This window comes from Giraffa tippelskirchi, chromosome 3 (assembly GCF_054371585.1).
Source record: "Giraffa tippelskirchi isolate mGirTip1 chromosome 3, T2T-mGirTip1v1.2.pri, whole genome shotgun sequence".
Lineage (NCBI taxonomy): Eukaryota > Metazoa > Chordata > Mammalia > Artiodactyla > Giraffidae > Giraffa > Giraffa tippelskirchi.
Genome location: NC_137277.1, coordinates 87,804,853 through 87,826,135, shown reverse-complemented (window position 1 = coordinate 87,826,135; position 21,283 = coordinate 87,804,853). Strand labels below are relative to the sequence as shown.

The 21,283-nt window shown below is 38.3% G+C and overlaps 1 protein-coding gene and 1 long non-coding RNA gene across 27 annotated transcripts in view; one reads left to right on the top strand and one right to left on the bottom strand.

The window, feature by feature from the left end:
• Positions 1 to 21,283, top strand: part of ERICH2 (glutamate rich 2) — a 66,199-nt gene that overhangs the window by 25,032 nt on the left and 19,884 nt on the right. For 13 of the 26 annotated variants that reach the window (XM_081577846.1, XM_081577857.1, XM_081577849.1 and 10 more), the window contains 3 exons: positions 6,970 to 7,118; positions 10,715 to 10,899; positions 15,039 to 15,096. In XM_081577846.1, the coding sequence (XP_081433972.1) occupies positions 6,970 to 7,118; positions 10,715 to 10,899; positions 15,039 to 15,096 (392 nt within the window). Of the gene's footprint in view, positions 1 to 5,331; positions 5,385 to 6,969; positions 7,119 to 7,683; positions 7,767 to 10,524; positions 10,556 to 10,714; positions 10,900 to 15,038; positions 15,097 to 21,283 lie in introns of those variants that run through there. The other 13 variants (XM_081577852.1, XM_081577863.1, XM_081577850.1 and 10 more) reach the window with 5 other exon arrangements.
• Positions 1,838 to 7,649, bottom strand: LOC145541432 (uncharacterized). The gene is made up of 2 exons (XR_014079012.1): positions 7,565 to 7,649; positions 1,838 to 4,209 (listed from the first exon to the last, which is right to left on the bottom strand). It is a non-coding gene; the product is annotated as an uncharacterized LOC145541432 (long non-coding RNA).

The window sequence follows — 21,283 nt, the reverse complement described above, 5'->3', positions numbered from 1 at the left end:
TTCTTGTTTCACTTTGATACTTGCTTGTTTCTTTGAGAATATCATTTTAAAGGAATATTTACCTTAAAATCAGATTTTTATTTACTATGAGAAGAACAATTACTACTAAACAAGGAAAATAATCACCTCAGCTAGTTGAGGAGATTGGTGTTGAAAGAATCATAGTGCAGTTTCAATTTAGTAGCTAAATATTAAGTACCTGCTTTGTTCAAGGCACTGATTCTGGTAAACCATCAGAGTCCTTCCTGACACAATCATCTACCTACTGAGAAAAAATCAATTATTTATTCCATGCAAAATTGCATTTTGAAAGTTGATCATAAAACACATTCATAGGGTTCAATTATTGACAAATTGGTAGTGCACTTCTAGTAGAATTCTATTCAAATGGAAATTATTTTGAATTATTCTGAATATTATTGGCTGGGAAAAATATACCTTATACAACATATGTTTTAACTTATATACTGTCAAAGCTGAAAATTAAAATTAGGGTTCACTTTGACTTTTGCAAATTGTGTAGTAAATACATGTTTTTATATTAAAGAGAAGGTAATATATTATAAATCAATGACAGAATCTGTGCTTATTTCAGAGTAAATGTTATAGACAACAAGGAAAAGGTAGATGCCCCATTGACTATATTAATCTAAATGCAATTATATATTATATATCCTATTACATGGTTGAAAATATTTAAATAAAAAATCTAAGAAAATTTTAGTAGTCTTTGAGGGAAATATGATATAACTTTAATAATAATGAGAGTTAGTAGCTATTAATGAAAATAAATATCGTGTCTATGAACCCCAGTGTTCATAGACTGTGATAAGCAATGCTGGAACTGAAGCAAGGGGTAACCCATATCCTGAGGTAGTTAAACCCCAGGGGTAAATCAGACGCAGTCTGGGCCAAGATAGAAATGCAGCGTGCATGTGTGCTCAGTCGTGTCTGACTCTGCAGCCCCATGGACTGGAGCCCACCAGGCTCCTCTGTCCTGGAATTTTTCAGGCAAGAATTCTGGAGTGGGTTGTCATTTCCTACTCGAGGGGATCGTCCCAACCCAGGGATCAAACCCACATCTCCTGCATTGCCAGGAGGATTCTGTAGCGCTGCACCACCTGGAAAGCCCAAGTGGCTGCCGGTTCTCTTGATTTCATTAATAATTGCATCTGCTTATCAAACTACTTTTTGCAAGAGCAGTATGATCATGTTCTGTTCACTTCACTTGCAGAGAAGAGTTTGGGTTTGGTTTGGTTATTATTTGGAGTAGGGGAGAAGGAGGGATAGGTAGATAGCCAGTAAGCTTCATAGGTGCATGGCTTTGTAACTCAGCTACCTCACCCAAGCAGATTCTTTACCATCTGACCCACAAGGGAAGCCCAGTCTCAGCGAGAGTTGAAGGTAAACAGAGTCAGTTCTGGGGAAAAAAAAGTAAAAGATCAAGTAGGAACACAGAAAACCACGGGAGACCTTTGCTGAGGAACAGTGTGACTAACCTACAGAGTTGGTGGATTTTCTCAGTGTAGCCTGCATTCCACTCCCCACCCTCCTTCCAACTCCATGGTCTGACTGGCAAGTGGAATTTCCTGAAAGGCTCTATCCAGGTTGGATTAGGGAAATCTAGACCTTTTCTTTCCCCACCAGTTCTTTGCCTAATCTTCTGACTGATTCTTCATTCTAATCTGAGCCACAAGCAGTGTGTGAACTTTCATAAACCAGGAGTTTCACAGTTCTCTGTACACAAAGGCCAAATAACTCATTTCCTTTTTTCCTCACGGATCCCATGTGTCAGAGATTTTGTCTACCCAACAAATGGCACTTAATTAACAAACTGTTTTCAGCAGTAAAAGTAAAGTGTATCTTTAATGCTAGATAAAGTCTTATAGATGTTGGACCTTCGATCTATTGGGTTTTTTGGTCAAGCTTTCAAGTTCATAGATGTGTGGGGAAAACAGCTAAAGGAAACCCACAGAACTCAACTGTTTGAGGATGATAAAATAGTATCTATAGGTTATTCCATAATCATATTTTATCTTTTATAAAATGTATGACACATTTTTTTGTTCCCATTTTTATGCTTTAAGTAAATGCTTCTTTAGACACAGAACAAGATTGGTAAGCAAACTTTATACCTCACTGACTTTTGCAAGTCTCTCTAAATATAGCAAAGACAGTCTCAGAAAAGTAAGTTTAAATTAATTTTGTATTTAGGCTCATGTTCGATAAATATCAGTTCAGTTCAGTTCACTCATTCAGTCGTGTCCGGCTCTTTGCAACCCCATGAACTGCAGCACACCAGGCCTCCCTGTCCATCACTAACTCCCGGAGCTTATTCAAACTCATGTACATTGAGTTGGAGATGCCATCCAACCATCTCATCCTCTGGCATCCCCTTCTCCTCCCACCTTCAATCTTTCCAAGCATCAGGGTCTTTTCAAATGAGTCAGCTCTTCACATCAGGTGGCCAAAGTACTGGAGTTTCACCTTCAACATCAGTCCCTCCAATGAATATTCAGGACTGATTTCCTTTAGGATGGACTGGTTGGATCTCCTTGCAGTCCAAGGGACTCTCAAGAGTCTTCTCCAACACCACAGTTCAAAAGCATCAATTCTTCGGCGCTCAACTTTCTTTATAGTCCAACTCTCACATCCATACATGTCTACTGGAAAAACCATAGCTTTGACTAGACAGACCTTTGTTGGCAAAGTAATGTCTCTGCTTTTTAGTGTGCTATCTAGGTTGGTCATAACTTTTCTTCCAAGGAGCAAGCGTCTTTTAATTTCATGGCTGCAATCACCATCTGCAGTGATTTTGGAACCCAAAAAAATTAAGTCTGTCACTGTTTCCCCATCAATTTGCCATGAAGTGATGGGACCAGATGCCATGATCTTAGTTTTCTGAATGTTGAGTTTTAAACCAACTTTTTCACTCTCCTCTTTCACTTTCATCAAGTGGCTCTTTAGTTCTTCTTCACTTTCTGCCATAAGGGTGGTGTCATCTCCATATCTGAGGTTATTGATATTTCTCCTGGCAATCTTGATTCCAGCTTGTGCTTCATCCAACCCAGCATTTTGCATGATGTACTCTACATATAAGTTAAGTAAGCAGGGTGACAATATACAGCCTTGACATACTCCTTTTCCTATTTGGAACCAGTCTGTTGTTCCATGTCCAGTTCTAACTATTGCTTCTTGACCTGCATACATATTTCTCAGGAGGTAAGTAAGGTGGTCTGGTATTCCCATCTCTTTCAGAATTTTCCACAGTTTCTGGTGATCCACACAGTCAAAGGCTTTGGCATAGTCAATAAAGCAGAAGTAGATGTTTTTCTGGAACTCTCTTGCTTTTTCAATGATCCAATGGATGTTGGCAACTTGATCTCTGGTTCCTTTGTGTTTTCTAAATCCAGCTTAAACATCTGGAACTTCACAGTTCACCTATTGCTGAAGCCTGGCTTGGCGAATTTTGAGCATTACTTTATTAGCGTGTGAGAAGAGTCCAATTGTGTGGTAGTTTGAGCGCTCTTTGGCATTGCCTTTCTTTGGGATTGGAATGAAAACTGACTTTTTTCAGTCCTGTGGCCACTGCTGAGTTTTCTAAATTTGCTGGCATATTGAGTGCAGCACTTTCACAGCATCATCTTTCAGGATTTGAAATAGCTCAACTGGAATTCTATCACCTCCACTAGCTTTGTTCGTAGTGATGCTTCCTAAGGCCCACTTGACTTCACATTCCAGGATGTGGCTCTAGGTTGGTGATCACACCATCTGGGTTGTGAAGATCTTTTTTGTATAGTTCTTCTGTGTATTGTTGCCACCTCTTCTTAATGTCTTCTGCTTCTGTTAGATCCATACCATTTCTGTCCTTTATTGAGCCCATCTTTGCATGAAATGTTCCCTTGGTATCTCTAATTTTCTTGAAGAGATCTCTAGTCTTTCCCAATCTGTTGTTTTCCTCTATTTCTTTGCAGTGATCACTGAGGAAGGCTTTCTTATCTTTCCTTGCTATTCTTTGGAACTCTGCATTCAAATGGGTATATCTTTCCTTCTCTCCTTTGCCTTTCGCTTCTCTTCTTTTCACAGCTATTTGTAAAGCCTTTTTAGACAACCATTTTGCCTTTTTTGCATTTCTTTTTCTTGGGGATGGTCTTGATCACTGCCTCCTGTACAATGTCATGAACCTCTGTCCATAGTTCTTCAGGCACTCTGAATATAAATATAAATATAAATATAATTTGATAAATATAAATAATTTGATAAATATAAATAATTTGATAAGTATAAATAATTTTAAAACAAAGTTTAAAATATGAACTTTAAGGAATTATTAATTCCAGTAGAAACTTGAGGACATTTAATGTACTTAACATACTAATTAATTCTAAAACCTGTGTTATCTGCCCTCTAGCATAAATACATTCCAGTGGGATATTTAACTTGACTGTCTAACCTTAGTAGATACTAAATTAAATATTTTCCATCTTCCAAAAAGTAATAATTTTAATCTTTCCTCAACTGTAACTGTATTTACAGAAAACAGATCTTTTCGAGTATACTGGTTATCTCTTTACGTTAATTGGTTAGAGGCACTGTTGCCATAAGTCACTTTCTCAGATGAAGTCAACAGATTGTAGTTGAAGAGGAGGTTGGAGTTTGGGCCTCTTCTTTGAAACTGTGTATAAGGAAGACTGTATATCAGAAAGTGAGCAGAAGAGGAATTCGTATTTTACCATTGATCATTTGGCCCTTTCTCATATGTGTTTTTGGAGAAGGCACTGGCGACCCACTCCAGTACTCTTGCCTGGAAAATCCCATGGACAGAGGAGCCTGGTAGGCTGCAGTCCCTGCGGTCCCTAAGAGTCGGACACGACTGAGCAACTTCACTTTCACTTTTCACTTTCATGCCTTGGGGAAGGAAATGGCAACCCCCTCCAGTGTTCTTGCCTGGAGAATCCCAGGGATGGCAGAGCCTGGTGGGCTGCCGTCTATGGGGTCGCACAGAGTCGGACACAACTGACGCGACTTAGTAGCAGCAGCAGCAGCAGCATATGTGTTTTTATGGCATGTTCACTGCTTCCAAATAGTAATATCCTTTTTATCTTCAGGCTTCTTCCATGTTCTGTCATTAAAATTATTAAAGGTATTTCATACTGTTCAAATATCCAGAACTAGATTAGCTAAATTCCCCTCTTTAGGGGTGTAACTTAGTGAATATATAAGTACAATATTTCATAGATTCTGAAGCATGCATATTTTCTTCATATTGTAACATTTCTTACAGTTGATGGCATCTTATACTGGCAATGCTTTTTCTTTCTTAAATGTTAGTATGTCTTATAATAAATAGGTGGTATCTTTGGCTGGACCTAGAGATTATCATAGTAAGTGAAGTAAATCAGACATAAAGACAAATATCATATGATATCACTTACATGTGGAATCTAAAAAATAATACAAATGGACTTATTTACCAAACAGAAACAGACTCACAGACATAGAAAACAAATTTATGGTTGCCAAAGGGGAAAGAGGGAAGGGATAAATGGAGGAGTATGGGATTAACAGATAAACACCACTATATATAAAACAGATAAACAGTAGGGATTTACTGTATAGCACAAGGAACTATATTCAATATCCTGTAATAAACTTTAATGGAACAAACATGAAAAAGAATATATATGTATACACACACATATATTAAACTGAACTACTTTGCTATACACCTGAAACTAACAGTATTATAAACCAACTATAGTTTAACCTTTTTTAAAAAAGAAATAGATGCTCTTAAATTCAATGAAATTCTGTAATAATAAAAAGGCAGTATATCTAATCTAGATGAAAGCTGTCCTTTCATAGATAAAAGGAATAGATATTAGAGCATATGAATTCCAGTAATCACTTGTGGTGACCTTTGGCATAATAGGATTCTACCATGCTAGAAACTGAATACTTAAGTGACTTCTCAACTTTTCACATGTAGGGTTTCTTCTTTGATGTCTCCTTTCACAATTAGAAAATCAAGGAGGGCAGAAAAAAAACAACTGTAAATCTTGTTTGCTGTGCATTTTTCATCACCAGAGAGGGATTTTGCTCTAGCAGCATATACTGGGGAAGTCAAGGTTCCATTCTCTCCCATAGTATTAGGAACGTAAGAAGCTCTTCAGCCTATTTGCTAAATCACTGTGCAAAACCACTAACTTAACTACTAATGTTACAGAGTCATATTTCAATGGGAATAAAACAGAGCCATCATAACTTTTGGGGAAAAAAATAATACTTTACATCTTTTTATATCTTGTCATGCAAACTAGAAGTTGAATTTTTTAAACTCAGTAAAGGAGACATACTAAAATGATCTTAAGACCACAAAAAATGAACATGGGGTTATTTTTCCACCAGCATGGGTGCCTGTCAGTGTGCCACACAGAAATCCTCTGTCTCAATACATTACCTGTTGACGTGAGGTTTCAGGCTTAAAGGCTAAAAGAGAAAATTAACCCATCTTTATTTCAGCCATTTAATAAAAAAAACAGGCTACTTCATATTGTGAGCAAGGGTTAATATTAGCATTGGACTCTAATCATAAACATTTAACAGTGGTAAGAACTGACTTGAAAAAAAACCCAAAGTCTAGTATTCCTTAAATAGTTTTATTTCACCATATCATAATGATATGCCAGGGACATTCATGTAGTGGATTGCTTATATGTTCTATGTTAACTCCGAAAAGATTCTAAGAATCATTACACAATGACAAATGCCTGGTAGAAATAGAATTTTAAACATAAGTAAAACTTATTTTTAATGCTTTTCCACAGAGAAGATATTGCATCTTAGCTATTTATTATTGATATACTATATGTTTATATTAAATGTGTGTTTGTGTATGAACCCATATAGAACCTTTAACAGAATTGTAACCTAAAAAAGTATTTTTTAACTATATACTTTAACATCTAGGAAGGAAGTCTCTTCAAAAAATATTGAAAATAAAATCTCTTCAAATAACACTGAAAATAGAATATCTTCAAAGAGTATTTCAAACAAAGAAATAGAAACAAATCTACAATCTAAGCTATGGTCATCTTCCTTCTTAAAAGAAAGCATAGGTAATACCATTTATTTTATTTGAGTAACTGTAGCTTCTATTTCAGCCTTCCTTCTTTAGGACCTTTGGGATGTTGACAACTTGTAAGTCTGGGGCAGGTCTTAGGAATCAGTAATTTTTCAAACTCATGTATGGGATGATTCTAATATGCAGTCAGGTGTGATCCAGGGGTGATATTACATAAAATGATAACAACAGAGTATTAAAGTTTAGAGTGGATTGAAATACCTGTGAAAGCAATAACAAGTTCCAGTCATTCAACAGTGATTTACTGAGTGCCAGACACTTGTTTAGAAGCTGTGGGTATAATAGTTATCAAATAGAAAAGACGCTTGCCCCTATGAGGTTCACATAGATAGCCAACTATTAAATAATAATAATACAAACCAATAAGACAAAGACAGGTTGGGCTGGGTACTATAATGTAAATGGGAGAGCGAGGACTACCTTCGATCTGGGGATCAGGGAACCTCTCTCATGATCCTCAGTGGTTTGTGAATTCAATGAGTCCCTGTGACATCACATGAAGTTCTTAATTTCCTATTATGACCATCTCTGATGACACCAGTGTGTTGAGTCGGTGAACAGGCTGGGTACACACTGTAAGGTTAGAGTGGTCGTGAGCCAATGGAGGCTGTAAAGGAAACAGGTAGATGGCCTGAATAGCCCAGGCATCACACTCTGGGTATCTCTTTTGAGGACGTTATCTTTTGCTTAGAATGAGGAGTTTTCCCAACTTTTTCTTTGGAGGGGGAGAGCCTGATTTTTCTTAACATTGTCTTCTGTCAACCTTTCCTGGATTTCCTTATTTTCTTCCTTCTAACACCAGTGTTTCTACATATTTAAAGCAGCTCATGGCCACACTCCCATCAAAGAAGACATCTCACAAGACTTCCCACACACCCAGAATCCTAAAAGCAGGGGATGATGTAGCACAAGTTCAGGTTGAAACTGTGAAATTCATCTGCAGAGCAAAAGAGCTGGCAAGCTCAATAGTGTTTCCCAAAGAGAGAATTTTAGGAAACCCAGGGTAAACTTTTTATATTTTAATGTGTATCAGAAAAAAGATAAGAACGTGGTGAAGAATATGGACTCTGGAGCCAGATTGACTCCCAGATCTACCTTAATTAGTGGTGTAAGTTGAGCGAGTTATTTAACCTGTCTCCTGTCTCTCAGTTTAATCTACAAATGGGATAAAAACAGTACACACCTCATTGAGATGTTGACAGAATTAAATAACTTAATATGTAGTATTCAGAAGAGTAATGACATAATATTTGCTATGATTGTTATATCTTTTATTAATACCTCTGTCAATTTTGGGTATAATTTTTAAAATTTTTTATTGTTATCTTTTGGTCATACTGCATGACATGTGGGATCTTAGTTTTCTGACCAGAGTTCCGACCTGTGCCCTCTGCATTGGCAGTACAGAATCTTAACCACTGAACAGCCAGGGAAGTTCCCAGGATAATTTTTATGATCTAGCAAAATTTCTAAGTTAAAAAGGTAGATTAAAAAAAGATACTAAGTAAATAGTATAGCTTACTTTCATATGGCAAAATGGATAGTGTTATAAGAATTACTAACATTTGGAAAATGTCTGCCATGGAGATTTTACCTCTTAAATATTTCTCTAATCTCTCTCCTTCTTTATCCCTGTTTTAACTGTGCACTATCAACCATCTTTTTCACTTGGACTTTTTTTTAAATGTTTTCTTTAGAAATATTTCAGCTTATAGAAAAAGAGCAGAAATAGTATAAGTACTCCAGTAACCCTTCATATACAAGCAACTGTTGATTTGAGGGGTTAAAGATCTCATGATTCTTTACCCTAAGTCAAGATGTAACAATTTAATTAGTTAATGAACTTCAGGAAACAAATTTTCTTCTTAACCAATATGTAAGATTGTCTCCCCAATTTAGATGAAGAGCAAGACATACACACTTATATACACAACCATTGAGTCCGTTTTTGGATTTTGTTCCTGAGAATAATATTTTCTAGTTTTTGTTGTCTTTTGGCATATTTGTAGTCAAACAGCAAGTGCTATTGTGCGTTGTCAGTAAATGCAGTCTAAAAACTGCTTAGAAAATTCCCATTATTAGAATTCATTTTGAGCTGGCTTTTTAACAGCCCTGTAGGGCCTCTGAATGCAAAAGAAGGAAACAAAGTAAGAGGTGGGAATGCGCAAGCTTCCTCTTCCACAGTTTTATTCAGTAAAGTTATTGCTGTGAATCCATACAGAATCCTGGAATCTTCAAACATCGCTGACTCCTATAAGCCTTGAGAAAATGTGAAGGTGTTTCATTTTGTCACAGCCTTTCTGAGGTTTATGACAAAAGACTGAAAGATTTTTTGGTTTCCCCATCTCACTCCCTTTCCAGAATGTTACCTGGCCTTTTTAAAGGTGGTTTTTTCTTTCTAACCACCTCTCTCCCTGCTCTTTTTGTCTTTCTTTTTTTTGGTCTGCCCTCAAACACAGTTTCTACCCTGCTCTCCAAGAGTTCCTTCAGAAATTAAAAATTGATCCTACTTGTTTCCCTACTTAAATCTTTCATGACTAGCCCCTTCATTCTTAGGATAAAGTTCTAACTCCAAGACTCCTGGCCCACAAGAATCCATTATCCAGCTTGTACCCCTCTGGCCACATCTGTCGCCATTTCAGCCTCAACTTTGACCCATAATAAGCACATCAAGGTGTTAGCTCCACATGGGTTGTTTTTGTACTGGTTCATGCTGTCCCCTCCCCTTGGAAAAACTGATCCATTCAGACCAGAATGGGTCTCTCGTCTCTCCTGTGTCCTCTCATGTACCCAGTATATGTCTTTCTCACTGGACTGCCATTGTTTCACAGTTACCCATTATGTTTCTGGCTCCCCAGTTAGAGTGTGAATGAGTACCCTGAGATCAGTGACTGTACATTTTAGTGTTCATGGGGCTCAGTATAGCGCCACACATTGAATGGGTAGTCAAAGTAGTGCTTATGTTTTATTTTTCAGTCATCTATGACTTGACATTAAGAAAAATCATTAATAATGTTATATAACCTCTGGTCATATCTAGAACACTTCACATATATCTGATTAGTGTGTGTGTGTGTGTGTCCAGGGAGAGGGACAATTTTATTCTCAAGTATCTGCACAGTGACTATCTGCCTAAGAATTACTTTTCAGCCTCTCTAGTCTTACTTTTACTTCCCAAGCTCTTTATTTTACATTTATATTCCTATAAGAACAATTTAAGAAATATATTTCTATGGATAAAAAGGAATTTTTTTTCTTGAAGTTATATTCTTTATAAACAAAACTGTTTCCATTTATTACAGTTTCAAGCACCAAACAATTAACACTAACATCAGCTCAGTATTCTCAGTTTGTATTTTTTCCTCTTTCACTTAGCAATTTTATTACCTGTTTTTGGGAAATGGAAATCAGGTAAGTTTATTGCAGTGCTGTCTAGTTAATGAAAAAAAAAAAATCTAGGACAGGAGAACACATAGTAACATGTACACTTGCTACATTATAGTTTAGGAGTGACCATTTTAAATTTATGAATATGTTTCAATATCTACTAAATTACATATATTGTTTTAGGTGAAATGAGCAAAAATGTAGTCATTGCAGAGCAGGAGAAAAATAATGAACATTGCCCTGAGGATATCGATGATAAATTGTCTGAATCAACAGATGATGATGGTGAGGATACCAGTGATGAAGATAAGGAGGAAGACAGCAACCCTAATAAGGATACTCATGCTCCATTAGAGTTAATGACAGAAGTAAGTTTTGCTTCTATAACTCAAAAAACTTAAAAATATTAAATTAGCTAAATAGTATATAGCCTTGAAGACTAAAAAAATAGTTAAAATATCCTTGCCCACACACAGATGCTTACCTGGTTACTCATCTTTGTTACTACTTTCATGAGGGTAGAGATGAGAGAATATTCTGGCAGTGACTCAGATTATTCTGGTAAAGTTAGAAACAGGAATAAGAGAAGTTTTGGTATAAAACTCTTCAAGGACCTCTTTTAGAAAAACCTTCTACTTGGTACCATGCTAGTTACTTGGGATATTTAGAGATAAATAAGAAAGACATGTCTTTACCCTTGAGAACTAACAAACACTTATTATGTTATCTAATGCAATTTATAATATGTGCCAGTAGAGACGTTCATAAAATTGTCTGGGAACAGGGAGGATTAAGGGACTAATTGAGAAATGAAGCAGGAGAAACAAAAAGGTAAAGGAAGGATTAAGAGGAAGAGACAAGAATGGAATCTTAGAAACTTAAAAGAAGAGGGACATGTAGGAACTCATTTGGTAAACAAAATGGCATTCCTGGCATAGGAAATAGCATTGTATGTGTGTATCACACACAGAGGGTGTAAGAAGGGAGAGGGAGTGGAGGGAGATGGACTCAACAGATCATAACAGCAGAGGAGAAACGATGAACTTGAACACATAGCCTTAGAAGTTTCTCAAATAAAATACATAGGGAAAAAAAGGAATATCAGTGACTTTGGGGAGACTATTGGGTGGTCTAACCTATGTAAAATTATAGCCCAGATAAAGCGAGGGACCCACTGTGTACAAGTAAAATGTGACAACAATAATACAAAGGATGAGAAGGGGAGAAATGAAAATGCACTGTTATGAAGTTCTTACTGTATACATGAAGCTGTGTAATATTAATGAAAGTTAGACTCTGATACCACAACATGTGAGGTAAAACTGTTTGGTCTCCATAGAATTATCAGTAAACATTTGTGAACAATTTTTGCATGTGACGTTTCAGGCCTCCATGCTTTTGCTGTTTCCTATGTTTTGCCAATGCTGTTTCCTATGCCAGGATTGCCTTCTTGATTTGTTTACCAAATGAATTCCTACATGTAAGCCTAGTGTACATGCAAATAGTTCAGAATGTCACACATAAGCAAGAACAGTCCCCCCCAGTGTAGTGTTCTTTTTTTAATAAAAGCTATCCAAATAATAATGGAAGATTAGTCAATTATGGAGCCTAAGTAAGTAAAAAATATGTAATAATGTTTAATTCCATGGGGAGAAGATGATCATCATATGTGGTATATTTTTTTAAAGTTACTGAATATCATAGTTTTTGTAAATATATATGTGTTCCTTTATGGAAAAAAAATACTAAAATGATGTACATGGAGATGTTTAAAATAAACATCTCTGGGGGCTTCCCTGGTGGCTCAGTGATAAAGAAGCCACCTGCTATTGCAGGAGACATGGGTTCAATCCCTGAGCCAGGAAGATCCCACATGCCATAGAGCAACTAAGCCCGTGCACCACAATTATTGAGTCCATGAGCCGCAATTACTTAGCCCACGTGCCACAACTACTGAAGCCTGCGCTCTCTAGAGCCTGTGACCAGCCAACAAGAGAAGCCATCGCAATGAGAAGCCCGGGCACTGCAGCTAGAGTAGCCTCCACTCACTACAACTACAGGAAAGCTTGTGTAGCAACAAAGACCCAGCACAGCCCCCCAAAAATAAATAAAATTATCTAGAAAAAAAATTCTCTGGATGGTAAAAATACAGATGCTGTTTAATTGGAGACAAGATATGTGTTTATTTAGCATTTAAATTTCCTACATACAACAGATGAACCTATTTGCAGGGCTGGAATAGAGACGCAGTTGCAGAGAACGGACATGTGGACACAGGGTGAGGAAGAGGGGTTGGGATGAATTGGGAGACTGAAATTGGCATGTACAGACTTCCATGCATAAGACAGATGGCTAGTGGGAACCTACTGTATAGCACACGGAGCTCAGCTTGATGCTCTATGGTGACCTAGAGGGATGGGATGAAGAGGTGGAGGGAGGTCCAAGAGGAAGGAGAGATATGTATACATACAACTGATTCAGTTTGTTGTATAGCAGAAAATAACACAACATTGTAAAGCAACTATACCCCAACAAATAAGAAAAAAATTTATAACACATAGAAAAATATGTGTTACAAAAACAGAAATACAGACCCATGGAATGAGATAGAGATCCCAGAGATAAAGCCACGCACCTATGGGTACCTTATTTTTGACAAATGAGGCAAAGACAATGGGGCAAAGACAGCCTCTTCAATAAGTGGTGCTGGGAAAACTGGACAGCTCTGTGCAAAAGAATGAAATTAGATCACTACCTAACGCCATACACAAAGATAAACTCAAAATGGGTTAGACCTAAATGTAAGACCAGAAACTATTAAACTGTTAGAGAAGAACATAGAACACTCAACGACATAAAGCAGGATCTTCTATGACCCACCTTCTAGAGAAATGGAAATAAAAACAAAAATAGGTGGAACCTGATTAAACTTAAAAGCTTTTGCACATCAAAGGAAACTACAAACAAGGTGAAAAGACAGCCCTCAGAATGGGAGAAAATAATAGCAAGGGAAACAACTGATAATTAATTTCCAAAATACACAAGCAGCTTATACAACTCAATACCAGGAAAGCAAACAACCAAAGTGGGAAAGGGACCTGAAGAGACATTTCTCCAAAGAAGACATACAGATGGCTAACAAGCACATGAAAAGATGCTCAATATCACTCATTATCAGAGAAATGCAAGTCAAAACTACAGTGAGATACCACCTCACGCCAGTCAGAATGGCCATCATCAAAAAGTCTACAAATAATAAATGGTGGAGAGGGTGTGGAGAAAAGGGAACACTCTTGCATTGGTGGTGGGAATGTAAACTGATACAGCCACTATGGAAAACAGTATGGAGAGAAGCCTTAAAAAGCTGGGAATTAAACCACCATATGACCCAGCAATCCCACTCCTAGGCATATACCCTGATGAAATCAAAACTGAAAAAGACACATGTACCCCAATGTTCACTGCAGCACTATTTGCAATAGCTAGAACATGGAAGCAACCTAGATGTCCATTGACGGATGGATAAAGAAGCTGTGGTACGTGTATACAATGGAATACTAAGCCATAAAAAGAACACATTTGAATCTGTTCTAATGAGGTGGATGAAACTAGAGCCCATTATACAGAGTGAAGAAGTCAGAGAAATATAAATATCGTATACTGACACATATATAGGGAATCTGAAGAGATGGCACTGATGAATTTATTTTCAGGGCAGTAATGGAGAAATGGACATAGAGAACAGACCTATGGACAGGGTGGGAGGAGAGGAGGGAGAAGGGGAGATGTATTGAGAGAGTAACATAGAAATTTACAATACTATATGTAAAATAGACAGCCAATGGGAATTTGCTGTATGAATCAGGAAACTCAAACAGGGGCTCTGTGACAGGGTGAAGGGTGGGGTGGGGAGGGAGATGGGAGGGAAGTCTGGGAGGGAGGGGACATGGATGTACCTTTGGCTGATTCTTGTTGATGTCTGACAAAAAACCACAAAATTCTGTAAAGCAATTATCCTTCAATTAAAAAAAATTTTTTTAATATGTTACTTTATAACAAAAAAATGCAATAAAATATTAAAAGGAAAATAGATGGGATAATAGCAATCAATATTGGAAAATATTGAAAATATATAATTATATTGTCATATAATTATGGACTAAGTTCACAAATAAAAACTGTCTGAACCTAAGGGATATTAAAGTGATTAAAGTGTTCGTGTCTTGCCAGTTGAATCAACCTAAGTATTCTCAGATTGTTCGGTAGCGTGTGCACAGTGTGGCTGCAGTAAAACAGAAGTGAGATACTTACTCTGTGGCCCTGCCATTAGAAGTGCTTAAATATTCTTCACTAACTGATTGATTACAGACTCACTCCTGGAAAAACATGTGTAAAAGTTAAAAGCAAAATAGTTAATCATTAATGGAATATTTTCTAGGGGGTTTATAACTGACATTTAAATTCTCTGTGAAACTGCATAGCTGAAGAATTTCTTAATGTTTTCCAGTTCCTGAGAGCAGAAATGGGCCACGACTACCATTTGGCAAAAAAATTATGTCAGATGAGTAAGTACAAAATACTTCTCTTTTCCTAGTCTTCTCTTTGTTTCTAAATACATTCCCTAATATGTAAGATGGTTTGATTATCATACAGCTAGTGAATTCCCTCATAGTGTCTCGGTGAATCCTTAATAGTAAAAACTGGTATAAGGACTAATTTAAATTAGAATTCTAGAGTAACTTTAAGTGGGATAAACTGACAAGGACGCCATTAGAAGGTATGTTAAAATCATTAGCTTCATGACAATGGGTTAGTAACATATGCCTTTAGTTTCAAAGAAGTGTCATGTAGTAAAACAAGCCTTCCTTAGAAGTGAAGAAGTGAAGTTGCTCAGTCGTGGTGGGTTGCAGTCCATGGGGTCGCAAAGAATCGGACACGACTGAGCGACTTCACAAGCCTTCCTTAGCATGCAGTTATTCCACAAATATTTGAGTTACCTACCTGCCAGGCTTCTCTGTCCATGGGATTTTTCAGGCAAGAATACTGTAGTGGGTTGCCATTTCTTCCTCCAGGGGATCTTCCTGACCCAGGGATTGAACCCATGTCTCCTGTGTTTCTGAATTGCGAGTGGATTCTTTACCACTGAGCCACTCAGTTCAGTTCAGTCGCTCAGTCGTGTCCGACTCTTTGCAACCCTGTGAATCACAGCACGTCAGGCCTCCCTGTCCATCACCAACTCCCGGAGTTTGCCCAAACCCATGTCCATCGAGTCGGTGATGCCATCCAACCATCTCATCCTCTGTCGTCCCCTCCTCCTCCTGCCCCCAACCCTTCCTAACATTAGGGTCTTTTCCAATGAGTCAACTCTTCGCATGAGGTGGCCAAAGTATTGGAGTTTCAGCTTCAACATCAGTCCTTCCAATGAACACCCAGGACTGATCTCCTTTAGGATGGACTGGTTGGATCTCCTTACAGTCCAAGGGACTCTCAAGAGTCTTCTCCAACACCACAGTTCAAAAGCATCAATTCTTCGGCGCTCAGCTTTCTTCACCATCCAACTCTCACATCCATACATGACTACTGGAAAAACCATAGCCTTGACTAGACGGACCTTTGTTGGCAAAGTAATGTCTCTGCTTTTAAATATGCTATCTAGGTTGGTCATAACCTTCCTTCCAAGGAGTAAGCGTCTTTTAATTTCATGGCTGCAATCACCATCAGCAATGATTTTGGAGCCCAAAAAAATAAAGTCAGCCACTGTTTCCACTGTTTCCCCATCTATTTCCCATGAAGTGATGGGACCAGATGCCATGATCTTAGTCTTCTGAACGTTGAGCTTTAAGCCAACTTTTTCACTCTCCTCTTTCACTTTCCTCAAGAGGCTCTTTAGTTCTTCTTCACTTTCTGCCATAAGGGTGGCATCATCTGCATATCTGAGGTTATTGATATTTCTCCCAGCAATCTTGATTCCAGCTTGTGTTTCTTCCAGCCCAGCGTTTCTCATGATGTACTCTGCATATAAGTTAAATAAGCAGGGTAACAATATAGAGCCTTGACGTACTCCTTTTCCTATTTGGAACCAGTCTGTTGTTCCATGTCCATTTCTAACTGTTGCTTCCTGACCTGCATACAGGTTTCTCAAGAGACAGGTCAGATGGCCTGGTATTCCCATCTCTTTCAGAATTTTCCACAGTTTACTGTGATCCACACAGTCAAAGGCTTTGGCATAGTCAATAAAGCAGAAATAGATGTTTTTCTGGAACTCTCTTGCTTTTTCGATGATCCATTGGATGTTGGCAATTTGATCTCTGGTTCCTCTGCCTTTTAGAAAACCAGCTTGAACATCTGGAAGTTTACGGTTCACGTATTGCTGAAGCCTGGCTTGGAGAATTTTGAGCATTACTTTACTAGCATGTGAGATGAGTGCAATTGTGCAGTAGTTCGAGCGTTCTTTGGCATTGCCTTTCTTAGGAATTGGAATGAAAACTGACCTTTTCCAGTCCTGTGGCCACTGCTGAGTTTTGCAGATTTGCTGGCATATCGAGTGCAGTACTTTCACAGCATCATCTTTTAGGATTTGAAATAGCTCAGCTGGAATTTCATCACCTCCACTAGCTTTGTTCGTAGTGATGCTTCCTAAGGCCCACTTGACTTCACATTCCAGGATGTCTGGCTCTAGGTGAGTGATCACACCATCGTGATTATCTGCGTCATGAAGATCTTTTTTGTACAGTTCTTCTGTGTATTCTTGCCACCTCTTCTTAATATCTTCTGCTTCTGTCAGGTCCCTACATTTTCTGTCCTTTATCGAGCCCATCTTTGCATGAAATGTTCCCTTGATATCTCTAATTTTCTTGAAGAGATCTCTAGTCTTTCCCATTCTGTTGTTTTCCTCTATTTCTTTGCGTTGATCACTGAGGAAGGCTTTCTTATCTCTCCTTGCTATTCTTTGGAACTCTGCATTCAGATGGGAATATCTTTTCTTTTCTCCTTTGCTTTTTGCTTCTCTTCTTTTCCAGATATCTGTAAGGCCTGCTCAGACAGCCATTTTGCTTTTTTGCATTTGTTTTGCATGGGGATGGTCTTGATCCCTGTCTCCTGTACAATGTCACGAACCTCTGTCCATAGTTCATCAGGCACTCTGTCTATCAGATCTAGTCCCTTAAATCTATTTCTCACTTCCACTGTACAATCACCACTGGCGAAACCTTAATAAAAATTTAAAAAATTGTGTTCCAGGGCCGCTGTTTAGGCACTGGGCAAATAATCCCACACTTAATCTAGTGTCAGACAACAAACATATAATTAGCATGTCATAGATAATAGGTGCTATGGAGGAAAAGGGAAGAAGGAGTAGAAAGTACTGGGAGGAAGCAAAGCAGTTTTAAGTAAGACAGTCCAGCAAGGCTCACTGGAAGACTAGAGCAAACCCTTGAAAAAGTTGTAGAAATGAGTCCTGTCGTCTGAAGAAAGTGTATTCCAGCCAGGACTAATACCAAATATCTCATAGATGAGCGTGCCTGACCAGGAACAGCAAGGAAGGCAGCAGAACCGGAGCAGATTAAGCCAGGGGACGTGTGATAGGAGATGAGGTCAGAGAGCTTACAGGTCAGGGACAGTGCAGACTGCAGAGCATCTTTCCACAGCTTAAGGACCTTGGCTTTCTCTCTGAGTGAGCAGAGAAACCACTGGATACTTATGAGCAGATAAATGATAGGAACCACCTTACTTTTCTATCTGGGTTTTAGTAGTTTGACTCGATGTTCAAAATGGTGGTGGTTTTCTTTGTATTTAAGCAAAGAGAGGTTTGGGAGATTTGCTGAGTTTCTTAACTCTGTGGGTTGATGTTTTCATCAGGTTTGAGGGTTTCTTGGCCATTAATTTTCAAAGATTACTTCTGCCATATTCTGTCCCTCTCTTCTACTCCTGGGTCTCCAGTTACACACAAATTAGATATTTTCCTTGGTGTCCCACATGTGTCTTATACTCTGTTTTTTCCATTTCCTTTTATTTCTATGCTTTAGTTTGTATATTTTCTGTTGACCTGTTTTTGAGTTAATTTATCCTATCTTTTGCTGTGTCCAGTGTGCTGTTAAAACTATACAATGAATTCTTCATTTCAAGGATTTCATTTTCCAGTTTTAGAAAGTCCATCTAGTGGTTGTGAAAGATTGTGAGTCTCTATCAAAACCCATAATCTTTTCAATTATTTTACCCATCTTTTTCTCTTCGTTAGTCTTAGATATTTTAAAGGAGAAAATGGCAATTCTACTATTAAACTTTATTAATGACAGGCCTTGAAATATTAACTATTGTAGATCTGTTTTATGGTTAAAATCTTTTAGTGACAATGTGGTGTAGGGATATGGGGTCTACTCTTCCTTGCCTCACAGAGTCCCCACTGTGAATATAGTACTTCCTAAGTACTAAGCTAATTTTTAAAATCGATTTCTCGAATACATTAACACTACCTATTTTGTATCCAGAATAATTTGCCTTGTTTAATCCTTTCAAGCACTTTTGACCTTTAGAACCATCAAATAAAATAGTTTGATCAAAACTATTTTTGGTGGCCCACAAACATAGAATTTCCAATGAGAAGGAATCCTTAGAGAATCATGTCCAGTCCTCCCTTTTTATAAGTAATGAAACCGAAGCAGAGAGAAGGTTAAGCGGCATGTGTAGCCCTGCTCAGGGAGAAAGTGACGCAGCTGGAGCGGGAACCCAAGCCTCCTTTTCCCACAACTGCCTTTCCTCTCTGTGTGGCCGGTACAGAAAGGAGTGATGCTCTAGCTCTAGCTCCCAATTCTCTGAGTTTTTCTTGTGGAGTCTAATTGTAGGAAAATGTATATATTATTTTTGTTTTTATACCTATCAGTTATTTTAGAAAAGCCTCTGGCTGAAGCTTACAAAATATAGACACTGACATCACCACATTTGTCAGTGAGTCTTGGCTGTTAGCCCCGCACTGTAAACAGCAGGTGCTCAATAAAATGCTTATGGGCCTCAATAAAATGCAATGCACATGCATTAGGCGCCAGGTAAATGAGGATGAAAAAGTTCAAACGATCTATCTTAATGGGAGTATATTCCTTTAAAAACTCCCTCCCTTCCTTTCTTCCAGCCAGTACACATTGAGCACTAACTCTGTACCAGACATTATGCTGGAAGCTGGAGAGAAAGCAGAAATCAGAGCACACCTCCTAAAGTGCTCTAAACCCTTTTGGGGTTGACATCAGATGTGGTTTGGTGTGGTTTGCACACTTACTGACTGACTCATCGAGTAATACTGTTTACTCATTTCTACCCGTGGCAAATAGTTGTGCCTCTACAACTGAGGGTTAAATTCTAGGAAAGGATGCTATGGGGGGTCCTAAGAAATGCACCATTTTCCAGGGAGCCAGATGAGAAAGAATTGCTTACAAGAGGAAGAAGAGGCAAAAGGGAAATGTGGGCAAAAGGGCCCAGAGAACGGGGGTAGAGCACAGGGAGTACAAAGGAAGACTGGCTACCCCTGACGCAGGTTGCGAGTCAAGGATGTGAAATGGGAGAGGCCCAGGTTTTGCAAAGCCAGGCAGATTGAAGGAAGCAGGGAGAGTTGTAGACTGTCTCAGGGGAAAGAAAGTGCTATTTCTTTGATGACAACAGGAACGCTTGGCTGAGGGCTGCCTAAAGTCCCTCTCTGTGTTCAGAGCAATAGAACAAATTTTTTTCATCTAGCATGCACCCAAAAATAGTATATATAAATTCTTACAGCATAGATATTATTTTCTAAAATTTATCACCAGATATTGAATATTGTCCCCTGTGCTATACACTAGGACCTGTTGTTTATCCATTTTATATATAATAGTGTGCATCTACTGGTGATTGTAGCCATGAAATTAAAAGATGCTTACTCCTGGGAAGGAAAGTTATGACCAACCTAGACAGTATATTAAAAAGCAGAGACATTACTTTGCCAACAAAGGTCTGACTACTCAAGGCTGTGGTTTTTCCAGTGGTCATGTATGGATGTGAGAGTTGGACTATTAAGAAATCTGAGCTCTGAAGTATTGATGCTTTTGAACTGTGGTGTTGGAGAAGACTCTTGAGAGTCCCTTGGACTGCAAGGAGATCCAACCAGTCCAACCTAAAGGAGATCAGTCCTGGGTGTTCATTGGAAGGGCTGATGTTGAAGTTGAGACTCCAATACTTTGGCCACGTGATGCGAAGAGCTGACTCACTGGAAAAGACCCTGATGCTGGGAAAGATTGAAGGTGGGAGAGAAGGGGACGACAGAGGATGAGATGGTCGGTGGCATCACCAACTCAATGGACATGAGTTTGAGTAAACTCTGGGAGTTGGTGATGGACAGGGAGGCCTGGCCTGCTGCAGTTCATGGGGTCGCAAAGAGCCGGACACGACTGAGCAACTGAACTGAACTGAATGTTTGTAGCGGTACTACTCACAAAGCCAAAACATAAAAACAACCTAAATGTCCATCAACAAATGAATGGATAATGAAGATGAGGTACATATATACAACAGAATACTACTCAGCCATAAAGAACAAAATAATGTCATTTGCAGCAACATGGATGCAACTAGAGATTATCATACTAAGTTAGAAAATAAGTCAGAAAAACACAAATTCTATATGATATCACTTATATGTAGAACCTAAAACATGACACAAATGAACCAACTACAAAATGAAGGGGTGGGAAAGGGAGGGTCTGGGAGTTTGGGATTAGCAGATGCAAACTATTA